Source organism: Tachypleus tridentatus, chromosome 10 (genome assembly GCF_004210375.1).
Source record: "Tachypleus tridentatus isolate NWPU-2018 chromosome 10, ASM421037v1, whole genome shotgun sequence".
NCBI classification, from domain to species: domain Eukaryota; kingdom Metazoa; phylum Arthropoda; class Merostomata; order Xiphosura; family Limulidae; genus Tachypleus; species Tachypleus tridentatus.
This window is the reverse complement of record NC_134834.1, coordinates 183,794,236-183,815,884: the sequence shown is the minus strand read 5'-3', so window position 1 is coordinate 183,815,884 and position 21,649 is coordinate 183,794,236. Positions and strand designations below refer to the sequence as shown.

At 30.1% G+C, this 21,649-nt stretch overlaps 1 protein-coding gene across 1 annotated transcript in view; it reads right to left on the bottom strand.

The window, feature by feature from the left end:
- The window catches only part of LOC143231083 (cGMP-dependent 3',5'-cyclic phosphodiesterase-like), a 47,513-nt gene extending 27,808 nt beyond the window's left edge, over nucleotides 1–19,705 (bottom strand). Inside the window, 12 exon segments of the mRNA XM_076465624.1 lie at nucleotides 3,474–3,534; nucleotides 4,464–4,548; nucleotides 6,107–6,170; nucleotides 6,798–6,837; nucleotides 9,784–9,895; nucleotides 11,047–11,171; nucleotides 14,371–14,439; nucleotides 16,710–16,751; nucleotides 17,826–17,900; nucleotides 18,454–18,506; nucleotides 18,761–18,824; nucleotides 19,565–19,705. Coding sequence (XP_076321739.1) covers nucleotides 3,474–3,534; nucleotides 4,464–4,548; nucleotides 6,107–6,170; nucleotides 6,798–6,837; nucleotides 9,784–9,895; nucleotides 11,047–11,171; nucleotides 14,371–14,439; nucleotides 16,710–16,751; nucleotides 17,826–17,900; nucleotides 18,454–18,506; nucleotides 18,761–18,797 — 763 coding nt within the window. The 5' untranslated portion in view covers nucleotides 18,798–18,824; nucleotides 19,565–19,705.
- Between the last annotated feature and the right edge of the window lie 1,944 nt (nucleotides 19,706–21,649).

Here is a 21,649-nt window from a genome sequence, read left to right as displayed (position 1 = left end):
TTGGTTATTTATCCCATGCAGTAGTCTTTGAGTAGCTACAGGTCAGCTCGTGTTAACGTCCATCCTACTATTCTGGTAACAGACATGCTTACAGCTAGGTTATTGGAAAGATCTTTACTGGAATGCTGTGTATTATATACAAAGTATACCAAGAGTTACTTAATCACTTTGGAAGAGTCTGGACTTTTTGATTTGAATACTTCTGTCATCACTAACATTTGTTTCTTGTACCTTCTTCAAACTTTCATGCAGCTTTTAACTGTAACATTGAATTCACTTGAATCTCTTCAATGGAGCAGTCTTCACCAGCCAAAACGTTAGGTTCTACATATGTAAAAATTTTGTCTAAAAAGCCAAGAGTGCATTTCCCCATCCCTAGAGAGAACAGTACAATTGCCTGTACTTTTATAGGCATTATGCTAGTGTAGAACAGCCTGACTGTTCAGCTAACAGACAGCTACAACCATAATGTTAACTATTTACACTGGGTGTATTATGGTGCAGTTCATTTTCATACAACAGAGGGAAAAACAATCTTATAATATTTGTATCTTTTACTCATTTGATTCATTTTCCATCATTATGTACAATGTTGAATGAAATGAAATACTCAAAATAAAAATTTCCTTATTTGACATTCTGAAAACATGAACTGAGAAAAGTACACATGCATGTATATATACACACACATTTATATTCACACACACCTTTTGCAACTTAACAAAGACAACTAAATTCATTGATTTTTCATGCATTAACACTAACAGTTATTGCATCAACTTAGCCACTAAAAATAAATATTTAATTTGGTAACCTATACACAGTGGTCAGTTATGAGATGAACAACCAAAAATCTCCAGAGCATAATGATATGCACCTGATTTCTTTAAGAAACTCACAAAAACACAAACATTAGGTTCTGATCATGCAAAAAACTACTACAAAGTAGTTGATCCATAAGGTACAGTTTGTAAGTACCTTTTTGTACTATGCAGTAATGATAGTAAAAAATAAACATATACAAAGTAACGTTTACTGAACAGTCATAGTACAATAATGGCCTTACCTAACATTTACTGAACAGTCATAAAACAATAATGGCCTTATCTAATGTTTACTGAACAATCATAGAACAATAATGGCCTTATCTAACGTTTACTGAACAGTCATAGAACAATAATGGCCTTATCTAACGTTTACTGAACAGTCATAGAACAATAATGGCCTTCTCTAATGTTTACTGAACAGTCATAGAACAATAATGGCCTTCTCTAATGTTTACTGAACAGTCATAGAACAATAATGGCCTTATCTAACATTTACTGAACAGTCATAGAACAATAATAACCTTATCTAACGTTTACTGAACAATCATAGAAGAATAATAACCTTATCTAACATTTACTGAACAGTCATAGAACAATAATGGCCTTATCTAACGTTTACTGAACAGTCATAGAACAATAATGGCCTTATCTAACGTTTACTGAACAGTCATAGAACAATAATGGCCTTATCTAACGTTTACTGAACAATCATAGAACAATAATAACCTTATCTAACGTTTACTGAACAATCATAGAACAATAATGGCCTCATCTAACGTTTACTGAACAGTCATAGAACAATAATGGCCTCATCTAACGTTTACTGAACAATCATAGAACAATAATAACCTTATCTAACGTTTACTGAACAATCATAGAACAATAATGGCCTTATCTAACGTTTACTGAACAGTCATAGAACAATAATGGCCTTATCTAACGTTTACTGAACAGTCATAGAACAATAATGGCCTTATCTAACGTTTACTGAACAGTCATAGAACAATAATGGCCTTATCTAACGTTTACTGAACAGTCATAGAACAATAATGGCCTTATCTAACGTTTACTGAACAGTCATAGAACAATAATGGCCTTATCTAACGTTTACTGAACAGTCATAGAACAATAACGACCTTATCCCACATTTACTGAACAGTCATAGAACAATAATGGCCTTATCTAACGTTTACTGAACAGTCATAGAACAATAATGGCCTTATCTAACGTTTACTGAACAGTCATAGAACAATAACGACCTTATCCCACATTTACTGAACAGTCATAGAACAATAATGGCCTTATCTAACGTTTACTGAACAGTCATAGAACAATAACGACCTTATCCCACATTTACTGAACAGTCATAGAACAATAATGGCCTTATCTAATGTTTACTGAACAGTCATAGAACAATAATGGCCTTATCTAACGTTTACTGAACAGTCATAGAACAATAATGGCCTTATCTAACGTTTACTGAACAGTCATAGAACAATAATGGCCTTATCTAACGTTTACTGAACAGTCATAGAACAATAACGACCTTATCCCACATTTACTGAACAGTCATAGAACAATAATGGCCTTATCTAACGTTTACTGAACAGTCATAGAACAATAACGACCTTATCCCACATTTACTGAACAGTCATAGAACAATAATGGCCTTATCTAATGTTTACTGAACAGTCATAGAACAATAATGGCCTTATCTAACGTTTACTGAACAGTCATAGAACAATAATGGCCTTATCTAACGTTTACTGAACAGTCATAGAACAATAATGGCCTTATCTAACGTTTACTGAACAGTCATAGAACAATAACGACCTTATCCCACATTTACTGAACAGTCATAGAATAATAACAACCTTATCTAATACTTACTGAATAGTCAGAATAATAATGACCTTATCTGCCAGATCTTTCTTTTTATTGTGTTAGCTAACTACGATCTTGCAATATTGATATCTCAGATGTATTCTAAATACTTGAGAATTGAAGTAAATCTTTATTAAAAAATAATCGTATGAAAAAATGGAATAACATAGAGCAAGTCTACCAGCTTCCTAGTAGGTATATTATGCGAGATCAAGTTTCCAAAACTTGAATTTGCTAACATTATAAAATGATAAAAAAAAACACATTATAAGGGTAAAAAGATGAAAACATTGCAGGCATACATGAACTAAAATGTACAAAAATTTATGAATCTTCTATTTTGCAAAAATTCTGAAATATAAACATATCCAAATTTTGTATCATTTCAAATATTAGTGCACAAAAATAGCAGGAAAGGTTCAGTTTTGTAAATTAATATTGAAATTGTAAAAATAAGACTAAAACCTGATGGCTGTTGTGAAGCAAGTTCTGCCAAGTTACTTATGATTCTTTGAGTTATTAAATTAAAATACCAGATACATCATTATAAAAATTTCTTAAACTTAGTTTTCAATTATCAAAACTCTATACTTAACTGTAATTATTTCATTTCACAAGTGACTTCAGAATACACCTGTAGTAATTAAAAAGTTTATTGTATTTATACTTTAAAAATTTTTCCAGGTGATTTAATACTTTTAACATTTTTGGAAAATTAACAACTTTGAACATGCCAATTTAATATTTAATCTCACATCCCACCTGTTGTTGCCACGTGACCTGCTATACCCTGGCTTGCTGGAATTCTCACTTCAGACATGTTCTGTACAAAGAAAGAAAATTATAAGTACACACAATTACTGTAGTAATATAAGCTTATTGATTTTTGGATTCTCCATGTCCAGCCATTCAAACAGTTAGGAACACATTAATGACTATAAAAATGCTACAAAAAAAAATCTGTATCAATAGAATATAATATAAATATGCAAGTTATTGTTTCAGTTTGTTGTTACTTCTGCAACACTGATGTACTGGTTTTACAATTTAAATCCAAATGTAATTTGTATTGATAAATAATACTATACCTTTCAACCAACCAATCATATGGATTTTATAGGAATAAATAAGTTTTGAACATTCTCTAAAACAGCAGTGGTTAATGCATCTTACTTCCAACCTCTACAAAAATTTATTTCTATAAATAGCAGTATTATTTCAATAGTTCACTATCTACTTAAGCTAATCTGGCATCATTATTCTTTACTGAAAATGTATAAATCTGAACTTCAACTATAAAAATAAAAACTACTCATTCAAACAGTATAATATAGTTAATGACCAAACGACTTCCAATTTCTTAACACTTATATAAAATTGGTGTTTTTTGTCACTGTCTTATTTCCTGCATCTACCTATGACTGGATCATCTTCCCAGCTAATACAAAAGAACCTTAAATTAAAAAATAATTCATTTTAGTAATAGCTGAACTATATTTTCATATTAATATCTATTAAAAAAGTTTTACTAAAGACAATACAAATTAAAGAAATATTTTAATAATTTTACAGAACATGAAAGTATCTTTAGACATGACTTTTTAACTAAAATTGAATTAAATATTTTGGAAACTGCACTCCTATCAGTATGGAATGAATATGTGGTATTTAAATTTCAATACAGAATTAAACATAACCTTTCATTAATGAGTATATAAATTAACAGCCTTGTTACGAGTTCAAAGATTTTACCTCTGATCCATCATCAGCCAAATTTCCATCAAACACTTTGGCAATGAGCTCGTTCTGTTCTTTGTCCAATAGAAAGAGAGAACACCTGAATAAAAAATAAACAGTCAATTTCAAAAATAACTTTTCTAAAGAAATTTAAAAAAAATCTGGAATAAAATTTATGTTGTGATTTATGATTGGTCAACAGCCACCATACGAAATAAACTCAATCCAATCATATAAAACTGTTTCAAAAGTTCATGTCAAAAATCAAAATAACTTGAGAGCTAAGAAAAAATTAACTATTCTGAATAAAACTTTTTAATGAATCAATAGTTCCTTATAAATATATGTAATTTTGTTTTAAAAGTTCATGTCAAAAATCAAAAGAACTTAAGAACTAAGAAAAAAGTAAATATTCTGAACAAAACCCTTTTTAATGTATTAATAGTTCCTTACAAATTTATGTAATTTTATTTTTAGTGAATGTTATTTCAGAGAATTATAGATATGTAGTTCAACATGTTTTACAACTATTATTTTATTTTATTATTATTAGGTTTTACTAAGATAGCTTAAGAATTACCTTTATGTTTGTTCATTTTATTTTTACATTTGCCACTTTTTTTTTTGTAATGAATTAGTTCTCAGTGGCTAAGTCAATGAAAGATGAAAATACCAATTTTGTACCAGCTAAATCAACAACTAAACTCATAAAGTTAAAGCCAGGACTTGGTAGTCTGATCACAGTAATTAACTGATATCAGAAAGCATGTTGGGGAGATCAATTTCATGTTTATGAATCACTAAAACTCCAATGACTAACTCAGTAATTTTTGATAAAATAAGTAAACTTATTGGATATTAAGATAGTAAAGTCATCAAACTAGTAAATAGACCTTTTTATGTGATTACATCTTGCATATCTGTTAACATAATATAGTAGAATATTTATTATAAAAGAACATTCTTTCATTTACCCATTTTTTTTAATATGTATGCATCAACTACTTTGTTTAACTTATGGGTCAGCAGAGGACAACAAAAATGAATAGAGCTACTGATAAATAAGTTTCTTAATGGTCTTGATAGCACATTAACATTAATATCTAACATTAATTCAATTCCCAGTACTATGAACAATGTTGCACCCTAAAAATACTAGTAAATTGCATTATTAAATAATATAAGATCATTCTACAATACAGCAACAATGCTAAAAGTTACTTAAATGTTACTAAAGTTTAGATTTTATATTATCAGCAAGGTTAAAAATATACAATTAGATGAAGCTTTTTACTGAAAAGATAATTCAAGACAAAATTATTGGTGATGAGAAACCCACTTGAAATAAAAATGTATCTCAGAACAGCTGGTACGGGTATCAACATTTATTGATGAGCAGAGAACAACATTTTGACCTTTGTTAACCTGAAGATGACCTAGGAAGGTCAAAGCAGTGTTCCCTGTTTATCAATAAATGTGTTAATACTCATACTAGCCATTCTGAGATACAAAATTCTCAAATGAAACCTAAATAATAAAATTCTTAGTTAAACAAAGTGACAGATTTAAATATTTTGTCACAGTCTAGAAATGTATGTTAGTCTACGTCATGCTACCTCTGGTAACTCCTGTTATTCTTTCAAACAAAAGGTTTTTACCTTTCAGCACTTGTGAGATTTCTGGCTTCTGTCATTATCTCCTTGAGTAGTAATTTTACATCATCTTAAAAGGAATAAAAGTTATAAAACAAGTTACATTAAACTAAGAGTTTAATTCAAAGTAAGATTCACTCTAGCAATATGGGGAGATGCTGTGAAATAAGCATAAAAACCAATTTTTCAAGTTTGAAGGAAATACATCTAAAAAATATAAAACTCAGCATAAAACTCAGTGTTATGCTAGGTAGATTCTTAAACTTTCATGTACAGAATATTTTACTACTGTTTCATTAGAAAATGAGGCAAATATTATTTTCTTGAAGAGGAAATACACTTTTTTATTTACACATTTTAACACAGAATGGCAGATTCCCAATCCATTAAATACACAAGTCCATAAATAAAACAACATCTCAACCAAATTTCAGAAAATTTCCACTACAGATGTTTAAAAACCTTTTATCATATCTATTAAAGAAAATAAAGGAAGGACAATCGTAGCAAGTTTCTGACTGCAAGAGATGGCAGTACTAGCGCTATGGAATGTGATAAATCATGGTATTATAATAATTACTTTTCTAGCCATAATAATAATAAAAAGAGAGAAATATGAATACCCATAAACAAAGAATTCAAATTTATAGAATTGAAAAAGTAGCAAAGAATAAAAAAAATGAATGTATGTACTTACCCAAATGAGTAAATAGGTTCTTTGCAACAGTAAGCAGAGACTGGAAAAAGAATGAATTTGAAGTTACTTTTGAACAAGAAATATTAGATAAAACAAAGAAAGTTCAACAAATAAACATTCCAATTTGAGTTCAGAAAAATTTCAGGAAAAACATCTATACTTGAAGAATTCTGATAATAAAAACAATATTATGTAGAAAATTCAAATGATAATATTAATTTTCAAGGCTTGACTTCCTAATACAATACATACAATACGGTTTGTGTCACATATATAAAATTAGGTTTAAGGGAGCTGAAAACACATGTTAAACTTTAAAGGAACTATGTACAGTAGGGTTAATAGATATTTTAATTCAAGAAGGTCACATCAAATCAAACTGTTTCAGGCATTTCATATAGGAAAAAAAACAACAAAAAACACCAGGTTATTTGAGGTCACTATTTCAGGACTTGTTTTGAGTTTTAAACATTAAATCTGCTCATAAAATTATTTTTAGCTCTGACTTCTAATCAATACTGTACATGATTTCTGCCAAACTTAAACACAACAAATGTTAACTCAAGCAAAATATAATAAAATCTTGTTTTCCTGAAAATATCTACTGCAGTATTTTAATTTATATTAAACAACTATTTAACATGCATCATTACTATATTTCAAATGATCTTGAACATCAAATCAAACTTGTATGACTTATAAAACTATCCTCATCCTATGTGTGGAAGGGTTACATCCAATACATGTCAGTTTGGAACCAATACTGCGACTGCACTGGGAAGTTTAAAAATTAGCTTTAGAGGATAAAAGTATTTTCCTTTACAATGTACAAGACAGGAAGGCAGTTAGAAATGTGTTTTGTAAATTTCACTAAGATAACAAACAATACCTTGATAATCATAAACATTATAAAACATTCTAGATTCATTCAAAATTCTAAGTCTGTAATTATAAAAGTATTCATTTCAAACTCTGAAGCTATTTAAATACCAAACCACAGTTCACAGAACAAAAAGATTATTAGAGATATCAGGCATACATTGATTTAGGTTTAATAACAAAACGTTATATAATTATTTCAGAATTAAAAAACGAGTGATTACTTTATCAAAATAGTGATTTTGAATTTAATTTTTAATAATATTAGTAGCAATATTTTTATTAATTAGTGATGTAAATTGCTAAAACTGCAACTCCTGCACTCTTTTCTTACCATATCACCTTGAATGATTTTTGTATGTAACTGAACTGCTCATTGCACAGTGATAACATACACTTAGTACAGGTAAGCAGTTCTCTATCTATTGCTACTAAGTGCAGAAAAAATTAAAACTTTCAGGTGTGTACAAGAATTACTCTTGTATGGATATTATTATATACAAGAAGTACTTTTGTATGCAATGGACTAAGCCTACAAATAAACAATTTTCCTGGTGTCTTTCAAATTCTTTATAGTTCACAGTATACATTTTATCAAAATTAATTAGTAATAAAACTGTACTAAGAAGGGTTGGTTTCTGCAAAGCTTAAAGCAAAACGTTCACCACCACAAGTATTAATTAACTCCCACATTACTGAGCTTCTCAGATGCCACAGGATTCTCTAGAAATTTTATTTCATTCTGTTACTACTAATACTGTTGGTGTTCTTATCTTATACACGAGTTAACCTTTATTAACAGTACAGAAATGAGAAAAAATATTGTTATTAATAGGGAAAATAAACTCATCTTAAAGTGTGCTATATTTTATTTATTGTAATAACAATGATGGCCTTAATATATTTTTGTTTTCCATCTCAAGAAGTTTTGTTAATATCCCTGTATCAATTGTTATCTGGATTTACAGGTGGGTTATTAGTGAAATTTTGTAGTTGAATATTCTCACAAGACTTGGAAACTTGAAATAATGGGAAAACACTAACTGTTGGTTATTTTCATAATGTTCATTTATTTAATTGTAATTTCAATTAACTGATGATTATTTTATGTAACACCAATTGATGATCATAAGTAAGTGAGTTAAATGCCTCCCCTTCTATCTCAATTACATGCTGCATGTTGGTTTTTTAATCTTTGAACATGAATTTCAAGCTTTATCATTCTGGACAACATAGTAAGACATTAACGAAGAGCCTGTGTTGGATTATAAAACTAGTTCCCATTCCTGAATTATAGCAGTGTAAATGAGATTTATTATGGAGAAGATTTCATAGAAAAGTTACCATGGAAAAACTACCATAACTATACCTCTTTAACCCTTAAACAGCATGAATGCTGTTCGTAGCAACATCAATAGATGATGGCTACCATTTAAGGGTTAACTGGTGCAGAAGTTGAAAAAAACAACCTACAATCCAAAGTCTACACATGCTACAAAATTGAATATAAAATTCAATCTAAGAAATAAATAATGGACGTGTTAATGTGGAAGTCCTGCCTTGGTTTATGTGACTATAAAACTAGTAATAATTTAAAACACTGATGAAAGATAAGTGTTTTTATTATACTTTAATAATGAAATTGGAGACCTCACTCATGCAACATGAATATGACAACATTACAGAGAATTTTTCATATGTGCTAAGAATATTGATTGTATGAAATGTTTGCAGTTCAATAATGTGGTTTCAAATACCATAAAATGGTAGATGAGGGAGTAAAGTTATCACTTATAATAACTACCAATAAGTTGTATGCTCAAGGTAAAACTTACAATTACCCTAGCCATTAATATAAAAAATAAACTATGGGTATCTGCAGAAGGGAGGACTAAAAGAAAAACATAATTCTCTCTTCATTCACTAAGCATTTTTATACAAGTTTTTTTCTTATTCACTTCAAAATTTCACACTAATGAAAAAAAACCCACCCATCTCCAAAATTTCTGTGGATGCCCACAGAATCAACTACACTATTCTTGTGAATCAATTTGTAAATATAATTCTCTACAACATAAAATGATGAGTAAAACATGCTCTAACTTACTTGGCACTGTTCTCTGAGACGCTTCTCTTCTTCATGAGCCTGGGACATGAGCAATAAAGGTACTACAGCTGAGAAACATTCTATTACCATCTCCTCATCTTCCTCTAGAAAGCTAAAGGTTTTATTATAACTAAGACTGTAAATCTGTTGTTACCAGCAACATAATTCAAAGCTATTCTGACAGTTTAAAACAATAAATAGATTTTAATTTCAACCACGTTATTAAACTGATATTATTTACATAGATTATTTTGCTTTACATACAGGATAAAGAAATATGTTTTCAAAAGAATAACTGTAATATCTTATATATTTTTTCTCAACAGCATTACACAAGATTGACAACAAGTCTCCAAGTAATTTTACCTCACAAAGTTCTCAATTTATGTTTTAACTCAAAACACTGTATAGGTATAAGGTGTGTGTAAAAAATAAAATAGAAAATTGCTTGGTGTACTTACATTTCTATATTTAAATCAAATACACAACTAATGTCAAAGAAAATTACACACATTTTTGGAAAGCCTGTTAAAGCTTTAGAGTTCACATTACAGACAGCAAACACATCTAACACCATTCAAAGCATTTTTTATTTAACATTTTCTCAGAATATCTGTTATCAGACAAATATTTTCTTTTCTAATTTAACAGTTCTGTACTATATAAATGTGACATGCATATTATCAAACATTTTCAAGTATTCTATAGGTTAAAACACTTTTGTGGAACATCTTACATTTAAAAGGACTCCATGCTCTTTTCTATAACTACTTTTTATTAATAAAAATATCTCTAGAAAAATATTACTCCCTACAATGAAATAAAACAATAATACTGATGTCTGCACTTCTCCACATTAAAGAACAATATACACTTAATTCATAGCAGGTCTTTTCTTTATCATAACAAAACTTACTTACATTAACCTCAGTTTCTTCTCCATTGTTTGAAAAAACTACTTATATAGGGTTTGTGGTGGCACATAAACTTAAGAATGTTTTAGTAAAGGAATAGTCCAATTTAATCCTTATTGTAATGGTGTAGTTTTGGTTTCAAAATTTGGGAGGACAGTTTCCATACTTAGGATATGCATGATTGTGTTCTGCTGTAAAATAGTCCCTGACAAAGTGTGGGAGACATGCCACTATCTAAATTACACCCATGCCTTCTTGCCCAAGTCCAAAATTATTGCTAATGATATTATAATGTTAGTTACACATAAATCACAGTTCAAAAAGGAAATCTTTAAATATAAACATGCACCTTTCTTTGTTTACAAGATTAGCTAAGATAATAACTTTGTCACTGTCTTCAGGGTGTAAGATGGGGACACACAATAATGAGTCAGGTTGATATCCCAGCAACTTCTGAAGAAAGTCCTGGTGATCCTAGAAAAGTTAACACCACTTTTTTATTTTGGTCACACTATTCTGTATTTGAATAAGCAATGTCTGTGTAATAAAAATGAGCCATTTAAAATCTTTACTCATAAATTATAAATATTGCACGATAATTCTCACTTTTATGATATACTGCACTGAAAATCAGAGCTCAAAATTATAACAATAAATCATTTCTGCTTACATTAAATGAGCTTGAATTCTATAATCCTATATAATATCAGGTCCACAATCCATTTTCCAAAACCCTTAGGGCCAGTTGTATTTCGGAATTTGGAATTTTTTTGATTTTAGACCAAATGTATCACCCCAGTAAGGTAATAGGACAGCACCCCATAATAATTTTCATAGTAAAATTAAACACAAAGTCATAAAATAAAAAGCAAGAAAAACATATCAGTGAACAGCAGACACATGTGTGACCAGTAGGAATGCTGAGACACAATTGACATGCCTGTCAGAGTGCTGGGCGCTAGGGCCACTCTGCCATGTCATACCTGAGTGACGTGTGTCAAGTGGGTTTGGAGTTGGGTAAGCTGTTATACTGATGCTCCACACTCCATGAAAAAACTTCAGTTTTTGGAGCTTTTCTAATTTCGGATATGGGATTGTGGACCTGTACTAATTTATCTTTATATTTTACCCAACTTGAATGAAGTAATTGCCACATTAATAAGCAAATCCTGAAGAATTGTTATGTATTACAATTCTAATACTTACCATGTGTGCTACTTACAGAATGCAATCATCCATTCAACTAAATGTTAATATGTTTAATCATTCTTTTGATTCAAGATAAGCAGACCAAGAGCACATTAATGCAGACCCTTATTAAAAATGTTTTCAAATGCTATGAACACAGTAATTTAGTTTTACTAATTGAAATAATCTATGAACATTTTTCAATTTGATGTGTGTGCAGAAAATCTTATTACAAAAAAATGATTGTATAAACATTCATAATTTAAATTCAACAATCTATCAAAATGCATTTTGAGTACAAAACTTATGAAGATCAGTGTTAATCTTACTTTAATACTAAATTGGCAACAAAACATTATTTATAGCTTTGTAATTACCAAAAAGAAGGTATGTTATCATTATTTATAAATATAATAATGAAAACTTAAATCTGTATAGAGAATTAAACAGGTTGTTTTGAAAAGAAATATTCTTTCTGTGAATACAAAGTCAAGTTTATTTCTAGATCAATTTATGCTTTTGGTTTCTATTTGTCATATTTATATTCCAACAATGAATCTGTGATTTCTTGGTTCAAGTTACAAAGGAAAGAAGAATCTGTGATTTAGCTAGAAAAACTGTGTAATTTTTGGTAAAGAAGCAGGGTCCAAACATCATCCAAAAAAGTTGTAATAAAACTCAGAAATATACAAGTCTTGGTCTAAGGAGTCTTTTTGCTGTGGTTTCCTCTAAGGGTTAGAGTGGATTCCTATCTATCCAAAGTTAACAATTCTTACTCTTCTGATCATAGCTGTCTGGCTAGTAAAAGTCAACTCTGTAAACACTTATCTCAAGCTTTTTAACTCTTTGACTCAAAACAAGTTCCCACTGTAAACACTTCTATTAGGAAGCCATTCTGCAACATGCATTTCACTGCAGCTCCCCTCCACTCTTCTTCTTCTGCTTCGATAATCTACAGTTCTTTTCATCATCATCACCAGTTTCACAGTTCTACATCACAGGTCAAAGTTCATTTTTCTCTTCTTCTACGTTCTACAGCCCCATCTTCATCATCACCATCAGTTAAGTTTTTCTACACTGCAATACCCACCTTCTTTTACACCTTGCAGCCTGGTTCACCATCTTCATCCTGCATACCTTTTAATCATTCTTTCATTATTGACAGTTTTCAATCAAGCCAAACTAATTATGCTTTGTCATTCTACACTAACTTTCTGCTGATGCATTGTTTCATCTGAGTTTCCCCAGTGCAAATGCTTTCTAGGGTATCAATCTGTATTCTTCTTATACAAAGAAGTTTCAATGTTGGTATGGTAGCTTTGAGAGCAAAACTATAGATACTGTATTACAATAACACAATGATCTCAGATAATGTTTAGTAAAAAAAAATTATCCATCTACCAAACAAAAGTAGAGAGAGAGAGAAAATCATTGTATTTTCTCCAGTTCTTTTCAGTTATTGAGTTCACAAACTCCACACATTGGTTTGTGTTCTGTAAGGTTTGCAGAGGTTTGAGGAAATATTGGATGTGTGTCTCTTGGAGATGAAATACTACACACGTTCTGGCTGACTTGGAGATCTGACATAAAACACTGAAGTGGCCATATCTCTGATTAAAAAAAAAGTATTAGGGTATTTCTCTGAGATTTGTAAAAGTTTTTGAAAGTGACTAACCAAAAAAATTCATCAAAGCTTTGTGCAGCAGCAAGAAGTCTAAGTGGAGTAATTGCTTGAAATAAAGTCAATTTGCAAGTTATTGTGACGGTATTATTATAGAGGTTAAGTTAGGGTTTAAGAGAGGCTCTCTTTTGGAACTTCGAGAGTTAAAGAGCACACTTAGGTAAAATATTAGAGACATGTGCATAAGCAAGTCACCTTTGGGTGAGAAACAGTCATAAAGAGATTAAACAGCATCACAGTGAGAGCTAAGGGCCAAGACAAGAAGGTAAGTAATATTGACCTCCCCTTCACCTTTATTTGTGTCTTAGTTATTAGAGGGAGCCACATGGCATATACTTCTCTTGCAGTTGTCCAATTACATATTTTTCTTTGATTCTTACCCAATCAGGTTCGTGTTTTACTTAATATCCTACTAGTTGACTCATAGATTTGTGTTAGAAAGGAACAAAAACGAATTTGAAGGAAAAATAATGAATAAACAATAATTAATTATAAGAAAATAAAATTGTGAAAGCAATTATTTTTTGTCATTTTTATTATTTTTAATTTTTTTTGTATTATGCTTTGTTTGTTAGTTTTTTACTTATTTTTCACAAACACCCTTTAGAAGAAAATTCAAACAATATGTGTAACTTAGCCAAAATACTCATATTTTTTGGTATGTGTTTTTTTCTAATATACTTTTTAATTTTTGTTATTAAACTGGCCAGATGTCCTCTTCAGAAAACACTTATTTACAGTTTTTTCTTTTACTGAAATGCAACATGCAACTGTAAAAAAAACTCTAAAATTACTGTTACTCACATTTTTAATGTCTTCTAAAATAAGAGATCTCTTCTCAACAATTGCCGTACTAAAGCTATTACTTTGAATCTAAAATATAAAATCATACAAAAATTAATATTTGTTGAAACACAATTGACTTTAGAACTTAACTCTTTTTAAATTATTTTGTACGTATAAGCCTATGAATACTTTTTTTGTCACTTACCATAAAAGGTCAATAAAAATCGTAAAATAAGTAAATATTATAAGAACGTGACCTTTTATTGTATGAAAAAAAAAGCTGTACCAGAATACACTCATGTGTTGATAGTTCACACTGTAATTGTCATCCAACTTATAAGAAAGTTTCACACCAGTGTAAAGTCTAGAAAAGGTGTAGGCAGTCAAACTATGCCTTTAAAAGATCATAGAATATCAAAAAAATTGGTCAAACAGGGAATTAGGACATCAAAAAGGATGCATGAAAATGTAAAAATAAACAGGAAGGATTTCTTTAAATTCATTAAAAGTAAATATAGAAAATGTCAGGATGGGGGAAAGATCTTTGAGGGACATTACAGAAAGGGTCATATCTAATGATTATGGGATTATGGGGTTATTAAACTGTTTTATTTTTAAAATTTTATGAATGAAAATTTAAGCTATATTCCTTGTATAGAACAGGTGATAGATGTAAACTAGATGGACATATTAATTCTGAGCTGGTTAAGAAAACATTGGAAAGTGTAACAAGCCTTCTGAGCCAGATATTTCCCCATGGATTTTGAAAAATGATAAGTATTGGATACTTGAGAAACTTACAATTTTTTTTCTTATTTGTTATGTTGAATTTTACGCAAAGCTATACGAGGGCTATCTGCACTAGCCATCCCTAATTTAATAGTGTAAGACTAGAGGGAATGCAGCTAGTCATCACCACTCACTGCCAACTCTTGGGCTACTCTTTTACCAACGAATAGTGGGATTGACTATCACTTTATAACACTCCCACGACTGAAAGGGCGAACATGTTTGGTGTGACCGGGATTCGAACTCGTGACCCTCGGATTACAGGTCAAACACCTTAACCCGCCTCGCCATGCTGGGACATTTTTTGTCAGTTCTTGAATAATGAGCAGGTACAAAAGGATTGGACGTTATCTAATGTAACTTCTCTTTTCAAGAGAGGTGATAAAAATTGTCCCAGTAATTATTTACCCATTAGCTTTGGAAAGTCTGTTAAAATATTCTTTGCAAAGCCATTTAACAGCACTTAGAATATTACTGGAAGGTGAAAATAGTTTCAATAAGGGAAAATACTGTCTTATGTATCTTTTGGCATTCTTTAAGAAAGTTACTGCTTATGTAGATGAGAGTAAGGACATAGGCTTGTACGTTTTTTTGTTTTTTTTCATTTAATAGTTTCAGTTTAGAGGATGGAACAGCCTAGGTACACCAATAAGTCCCTTGCTGTTCTCAAACATTATGTTATATTTAGATTAAAAATTAAAGTTTAATAAAACAATTGGTAAACAATCTTGTTTAATGTTGATAAATTTGGTAGCGGGTTTAAGAAATATGATTCATTAGACAAGTGACATAAAAACTACCTAATTAGAGCTAACAGATTTTACCACATATGATCAACGAAATATTCTGAGAGCAACAATTAAATAAGATTTTGTTTCTTTTAAAGTCACAGCTCACCAAAAAAGCAATAAAACACTAGCTCAACTACTCCATTAAAATAGAATTTATAAAGCAATGTGCTAGTATTTAAATAAATGAATTTCAATACATGTATCAATTAAGCAGAAATCGAGAAAACTTATATATAACTGTAACAAGTACTTCATATTAACATGAGTTATTTTACAGTTCTTTGTTCACATCTGCATAAGAGGGACATAAGAAACAACAACAATGCAAATATTCAGAAACTGATTATAGGGAGTAGAAGAAACATGGTGGGTTAGTGGTTTTAAAGTTACTTGTACAGTTCAGGCATATCAACCTATAACTTATTTTAGTTATACATACTAATAATTAGAATTTAAAGAAAGTATCAACTTACATTTAAGAAGCAGATTTAACAGTTAACAGAAAGCAGCATGTCTGGTTAACTGATTATACAGTTTAAATAATGGTTTGGGCATAAAACAGATTTACATGTCAGTATGGCATTATATATTTTTTAACTCCAAAGCAACATCATTTATAAAAAAACATGCATTTTTCTTATCTATAGTTGATGTGGGGAAAAATAACTTTTTAATATGATTTAATAAGGTACACAAACATTAAAAAACAACAAGTGATTGAAAGAAACATAACAAGCAAACATCATATAAAAATGTTAATTTTACAGCCATCCTTACAGGGAATTTAACTTCTTCATCCAGGACTTTGTCTCCAACTACCTGAAGAGATTAGAAAAACTGTTACTTGTATTACATCAGAATATTAATATGCATTAGTTTAAAATATATTTACCAAGAGTATCTAGCATATTCCTTATTGTACATGATAAACTACTAAAATCAGTTCATATACTCAACATTTCTGATGCTACCCTGCAATATTTCTCTCACTTCAAAATGGACAAAATGAAGTAAGCTGGAAATTACAGTAAAACATCTGTTATCATATCACGGTGTTAAAATACTGTAATATATTCATTTCTGTAATGTTATGCTCAACAATATTCTTAATAGGCTACTGATATTTAATGTTGAGTATTTATTCCCATTCTACAAATACAATGGTTAAGAATAGTATAGCAGTTTAGGCATCACTATTTGTTTGGTATAATGGGTGCAATAACTGGGTTTTATTTGGAATCTCAAGATTGGTATATATATTTCTATGTATCTCACAATCACTTTTATAGTTTAAAAGCAACACTAATAACTTAAGTTGTAACAAAATAAAAAATAACTTGTTTCAATAAAGCCACTGTTTAAGATTAATTCAAAGTAAAGAGAAATGTTTGGAAAATAGTTTTGTGATTTTTACGCTTGTTTGCATTTGTAATGTTTTACAAAAAACAAAACCTTCCATATTTTTCAGAAAGGTTTTTTTCCTCACTTGAAAGAAAAAGTGATTCATCTAAACAATGCCAGTTGATTTCTAGATAAACGAGTAAATTTTAAAAATCATAACTTGTATGGATGATCAAAGAAAAAAAAAGAACAATGACAGAGGATAAATATTATGTACAATAAGAAGATATTTAACTTCTTAATTGTACACAAACAAAGAAATTACTAAGTGTTACTTAAAAGAAACAGCTCATTTAACTCCTATATGACCAAATTACTGTGAATAAATTCCTTTTGAGATATGAAGCCACAACTAATGCCATCAAGTAATTGATTTTGCCATAAAATTATTTATACACAATAAAGAAAATTGTCCAAAGTTTACTATATACCACTAGAATGTTCTTTACTATTACAAACTGTTTAACTTAACACATTATGTTTAAAACACACCTTGCAACAAAGTTCATCCTGATCATCAGACACAAACATAAGGAAACACTGTTCAGCATTAGTCAGAGCTTCAAGCTACAGTTATAAAAAAACAATAAATAAAACAAATTTATATGTTACAGAATCTCCCATAACTAATAAATAATTAATATTTAATAAGTCATTACTTCTTTCAATATATATTTTATATATACTCAAAGCCAGCCTTTATTATCCAAATATCTATCAAGACTTCCCTTAACAATTTTAAACACCTCAATTATATCCCTTCTAACTCTTCTTTTCTCAAGAGAAAACAATTAGAAATATCTTTACTTGTCCTCATATGACATCTTTTCCATCCCAGCAACCCTCCTCTTAACCCTTTCCAACTATTCAATATCTTTCCTAGAGTAAGAAATCCAAGAATAAACAAGATACTCCATTGTCATCTAACCAATGACTTATACAATGATATTATAACCTCTTTAGGCTTGCACTCAATATTTTGGTAGCAACCTAAAATAATGCAGTTTTAAACTGTTCACAGAATTAATAGATGTTAGTAATAGAAAAACAAACAAATAAATTTGCTGTTTGAAAAGTGAAGTTGAATCTTTGTAATCAAGTTATTAAACTGATTACTTACAAATTTAGTTATCTTCACTTGGATGGAACTTGTGTCTTGATCGTGCAAATTCTCTGGAAAATCACATAAGACAGTTAACTAAATTGTTTACAATACAGCTAAAAGAATTAAACTAAATATTAATAGTAAATTATGCAAATTTAATGGCATCATTTAAATACATATTTTTCTGATAATAACTTGAAGAAACTTAAATAATTTGTAGGTTTTATATAGCTACTGTACTTACAAGTTAGTAAAAATTGGAATAACTTCATCTGGTTAAAAGAATATGGATTCAAGAGATCTTTGTGCTTGTTTCACTTACCACATAATTTAAGCAATAGACAAGGGTCAGATCTCATCTTGATTGTTGAATAACTGGTCCCTCACTTTAAAAGAAATCATGACCATATTAACTTTAAACAACTCACACAAACATATAACTTTCTTTCAGAATATTTAATCAATTAAATTGTTAAATTTTTCTCTTTACGTTTACTATCCATGTTTGTTGCTTAACTTTAATTGATTTTGAGACTGATTTTACACAATAAATTTGCGGGATAACATCAAAACCAAATACAAACTCATTACCTTTTGCCTGTGGTTAGCGGTTTAACAGTAACGATGATTGAACTCAAACCTGAAAGTAAATCTGGCACTAATATACGATTATTACTAACTTACTTAAGACATTATTTCACAGAAGGTGCTAATCTGAAGCAGTATTACTAGCGTAATGCGGATAATACAATTCTCTTTTCACAATGTTTTTTGTAACTTATACAAAACACAGAGTAGAGAATCGTAACCACAGTTTCCACGTTGGTTACACAAATCATTCACAGGAAGACAAACTTTTGTTATTTATTCAGTTTACATAACAAAACTGTCATTGGTTATACATTCAATGAATCATCACAAATTCTTACTTTTAGAATAAAAGTCAAGACTCACACTTAAGTAAAGACTAAGGCCATAACAGGGTAACTGCAGAATTGTAAATTGTAATGTAGCTTCTTATAGTTGTACTACTGTTGTAAGATTTTTTATATTCAATTTCAAAATTAAATTTCTTCGCATGTGATTAAAAGTGTTAAATAACGCAAGATCCACACAATAGCTGTACCTGTTTTGAGATTGTTTCCAAAATAACATTTCTTTACAACATTACGTAAACGAAGTAAACAACTCAAACTAAAGTTGCTATTTATCACGACGCGTGCAACAACTATAACACAGTGGTTAGGACACCGCTTGCTACCACTATTGCCACCTGTATGGCATAAAAGATATTATTGAATATATTTATTTTTTGAAGAGTTATCATTCAACATATGAAATCAAGCAGAAATTAAGTTAAACTTGAGTGTTCTTACAAACAGAGTGTACGTTGTAAAGCGAAATCTCATAAAAGTCAACATTAGCATACGAAATCGTAAAAGCATTTGTCTGAAATAATGAGTTTCACGAAAATTTATATTACCTTACTGATAACAAAATATGTGACATAAAATAATATTTCACCCATATTACGAAGATCATTGAAAAGTTGTGACTTGTAGTTGGTGTAGCAATTCAATTAAAATTTAGACTTTCGTTCGAGAGCACATGATGTTAAATTATTTCTAGATTGTCCGTAATATTCGAGAATATTGTGAAAAGAGAGTTTGCGATGTGTCTATAAACAAGAATACGTCAAAAACACGATAATCGGTGAGAAGTGAGTGAGCCATTTTAGTTCATTGATGTATTCAATTTTAGTGGAGTATTTGGCGTTAGTTATCGCATATATCGCGTTAGTAGTAAAATCATTAACGAAATATTCCTATTTGAACGTCATTTATAAAGTTATTTAGACACACAACTGAAAACAAGTAACAATAGCGTATTAGTGAAGGCAACTTTTACAAACGTTAAAAAAGGAATAAACTAATTTGTTATTGTTACGTAGAACGGACTTGGCCTTACTTTCAGCAAATAAAACCAACCCAAAAAAAGAACAACCATACAACAGTATTTTCAAGCAATCTTATGATTATTTTGATCACCAGTTACAGTACTTTTTTATAATCTGATCTAGAAGTACTTGCTAATTTAAACAAAAGCCTAAGCATTTATACTTTAATGATTTAATTGTACCATCCAACTAACAATAAAATGAAGTCATTGGAAAGTCAGCTTCACAAGAAGGTTTGGTTTGTTTTGAATTTCGCGCAAAGCTACTCGAGAGTTATTTGTGCTGGCCTTCCCTAATTTAGCTGTGTAAGACTAGAGGGAAGGCAGCTAGTCATCACCACCCACCGCCAACTCTTGGGCTACTCTTTTACCAACGACTAGTGAGATTGGTCGTGGCATTATACCGCCCCCACGACTGAAAGGGCGAGCATGTTTGGTGTGAGTGGAATTCGAACCCGCGACCCTCGGGTTACCACAGGAAGGTGTGTAAACTCTTCTTAACCTGACAGCTGTCTCTTGACAACAATAGCAAAAACTACAAAATGGTTTATTTTTGTTTAATTCTTGAAATATAAAATAAATGAAATTAAAAAATTCTAGTACGTTGCTATAAGAATGACATGAAGTATAAATAAATAGTTAACAAACTTACAGAATTACGAATCTAAATTTATTATTTAGTTGATAAGATTAAGTTCTTAGTATGAGTTAAACAGACAAGCCAACTAGTTGTTTGCGCAGCATTTTTGTTTTGATCTATTTTCGTACAATACTATGAAACAATATTTTTTTGGTCACAGACTCAGGGAACTTTGGTGTTCCACATAGATGCATACAAATAGGTCAGATTGTAGTGCTGTTTCCAACATGAGCATCATCTGGTGGTGCCCATGTATCATCAAAGGTTTGTCTACATTACTGTTACAGAACAAACGATCAGGAAGAAGAGGAGACCTATTAGCTAAAAAAAAAGCCCAACCTGACTTCAGTGTCACAGATTGATACATTTCAATACTTAATAAACTCTGGAAATTCAAATAAAATTTTTAACTGCTCAAAGTATAAATATAATAGAAATAGTTAATTATTATCGAACCAAACTTTTTAAATAAAAGGAAAGGACATTCGCCATAATTATGCCAACGTGTAAGCACGGTCACAAGTATAAGACTTGGAATAAGCTTGGCATTGAGAAACCTTGGATATATATGGTAAAATGTTCAGAAGATCAAAGAGCCATATCAACACTCCATAC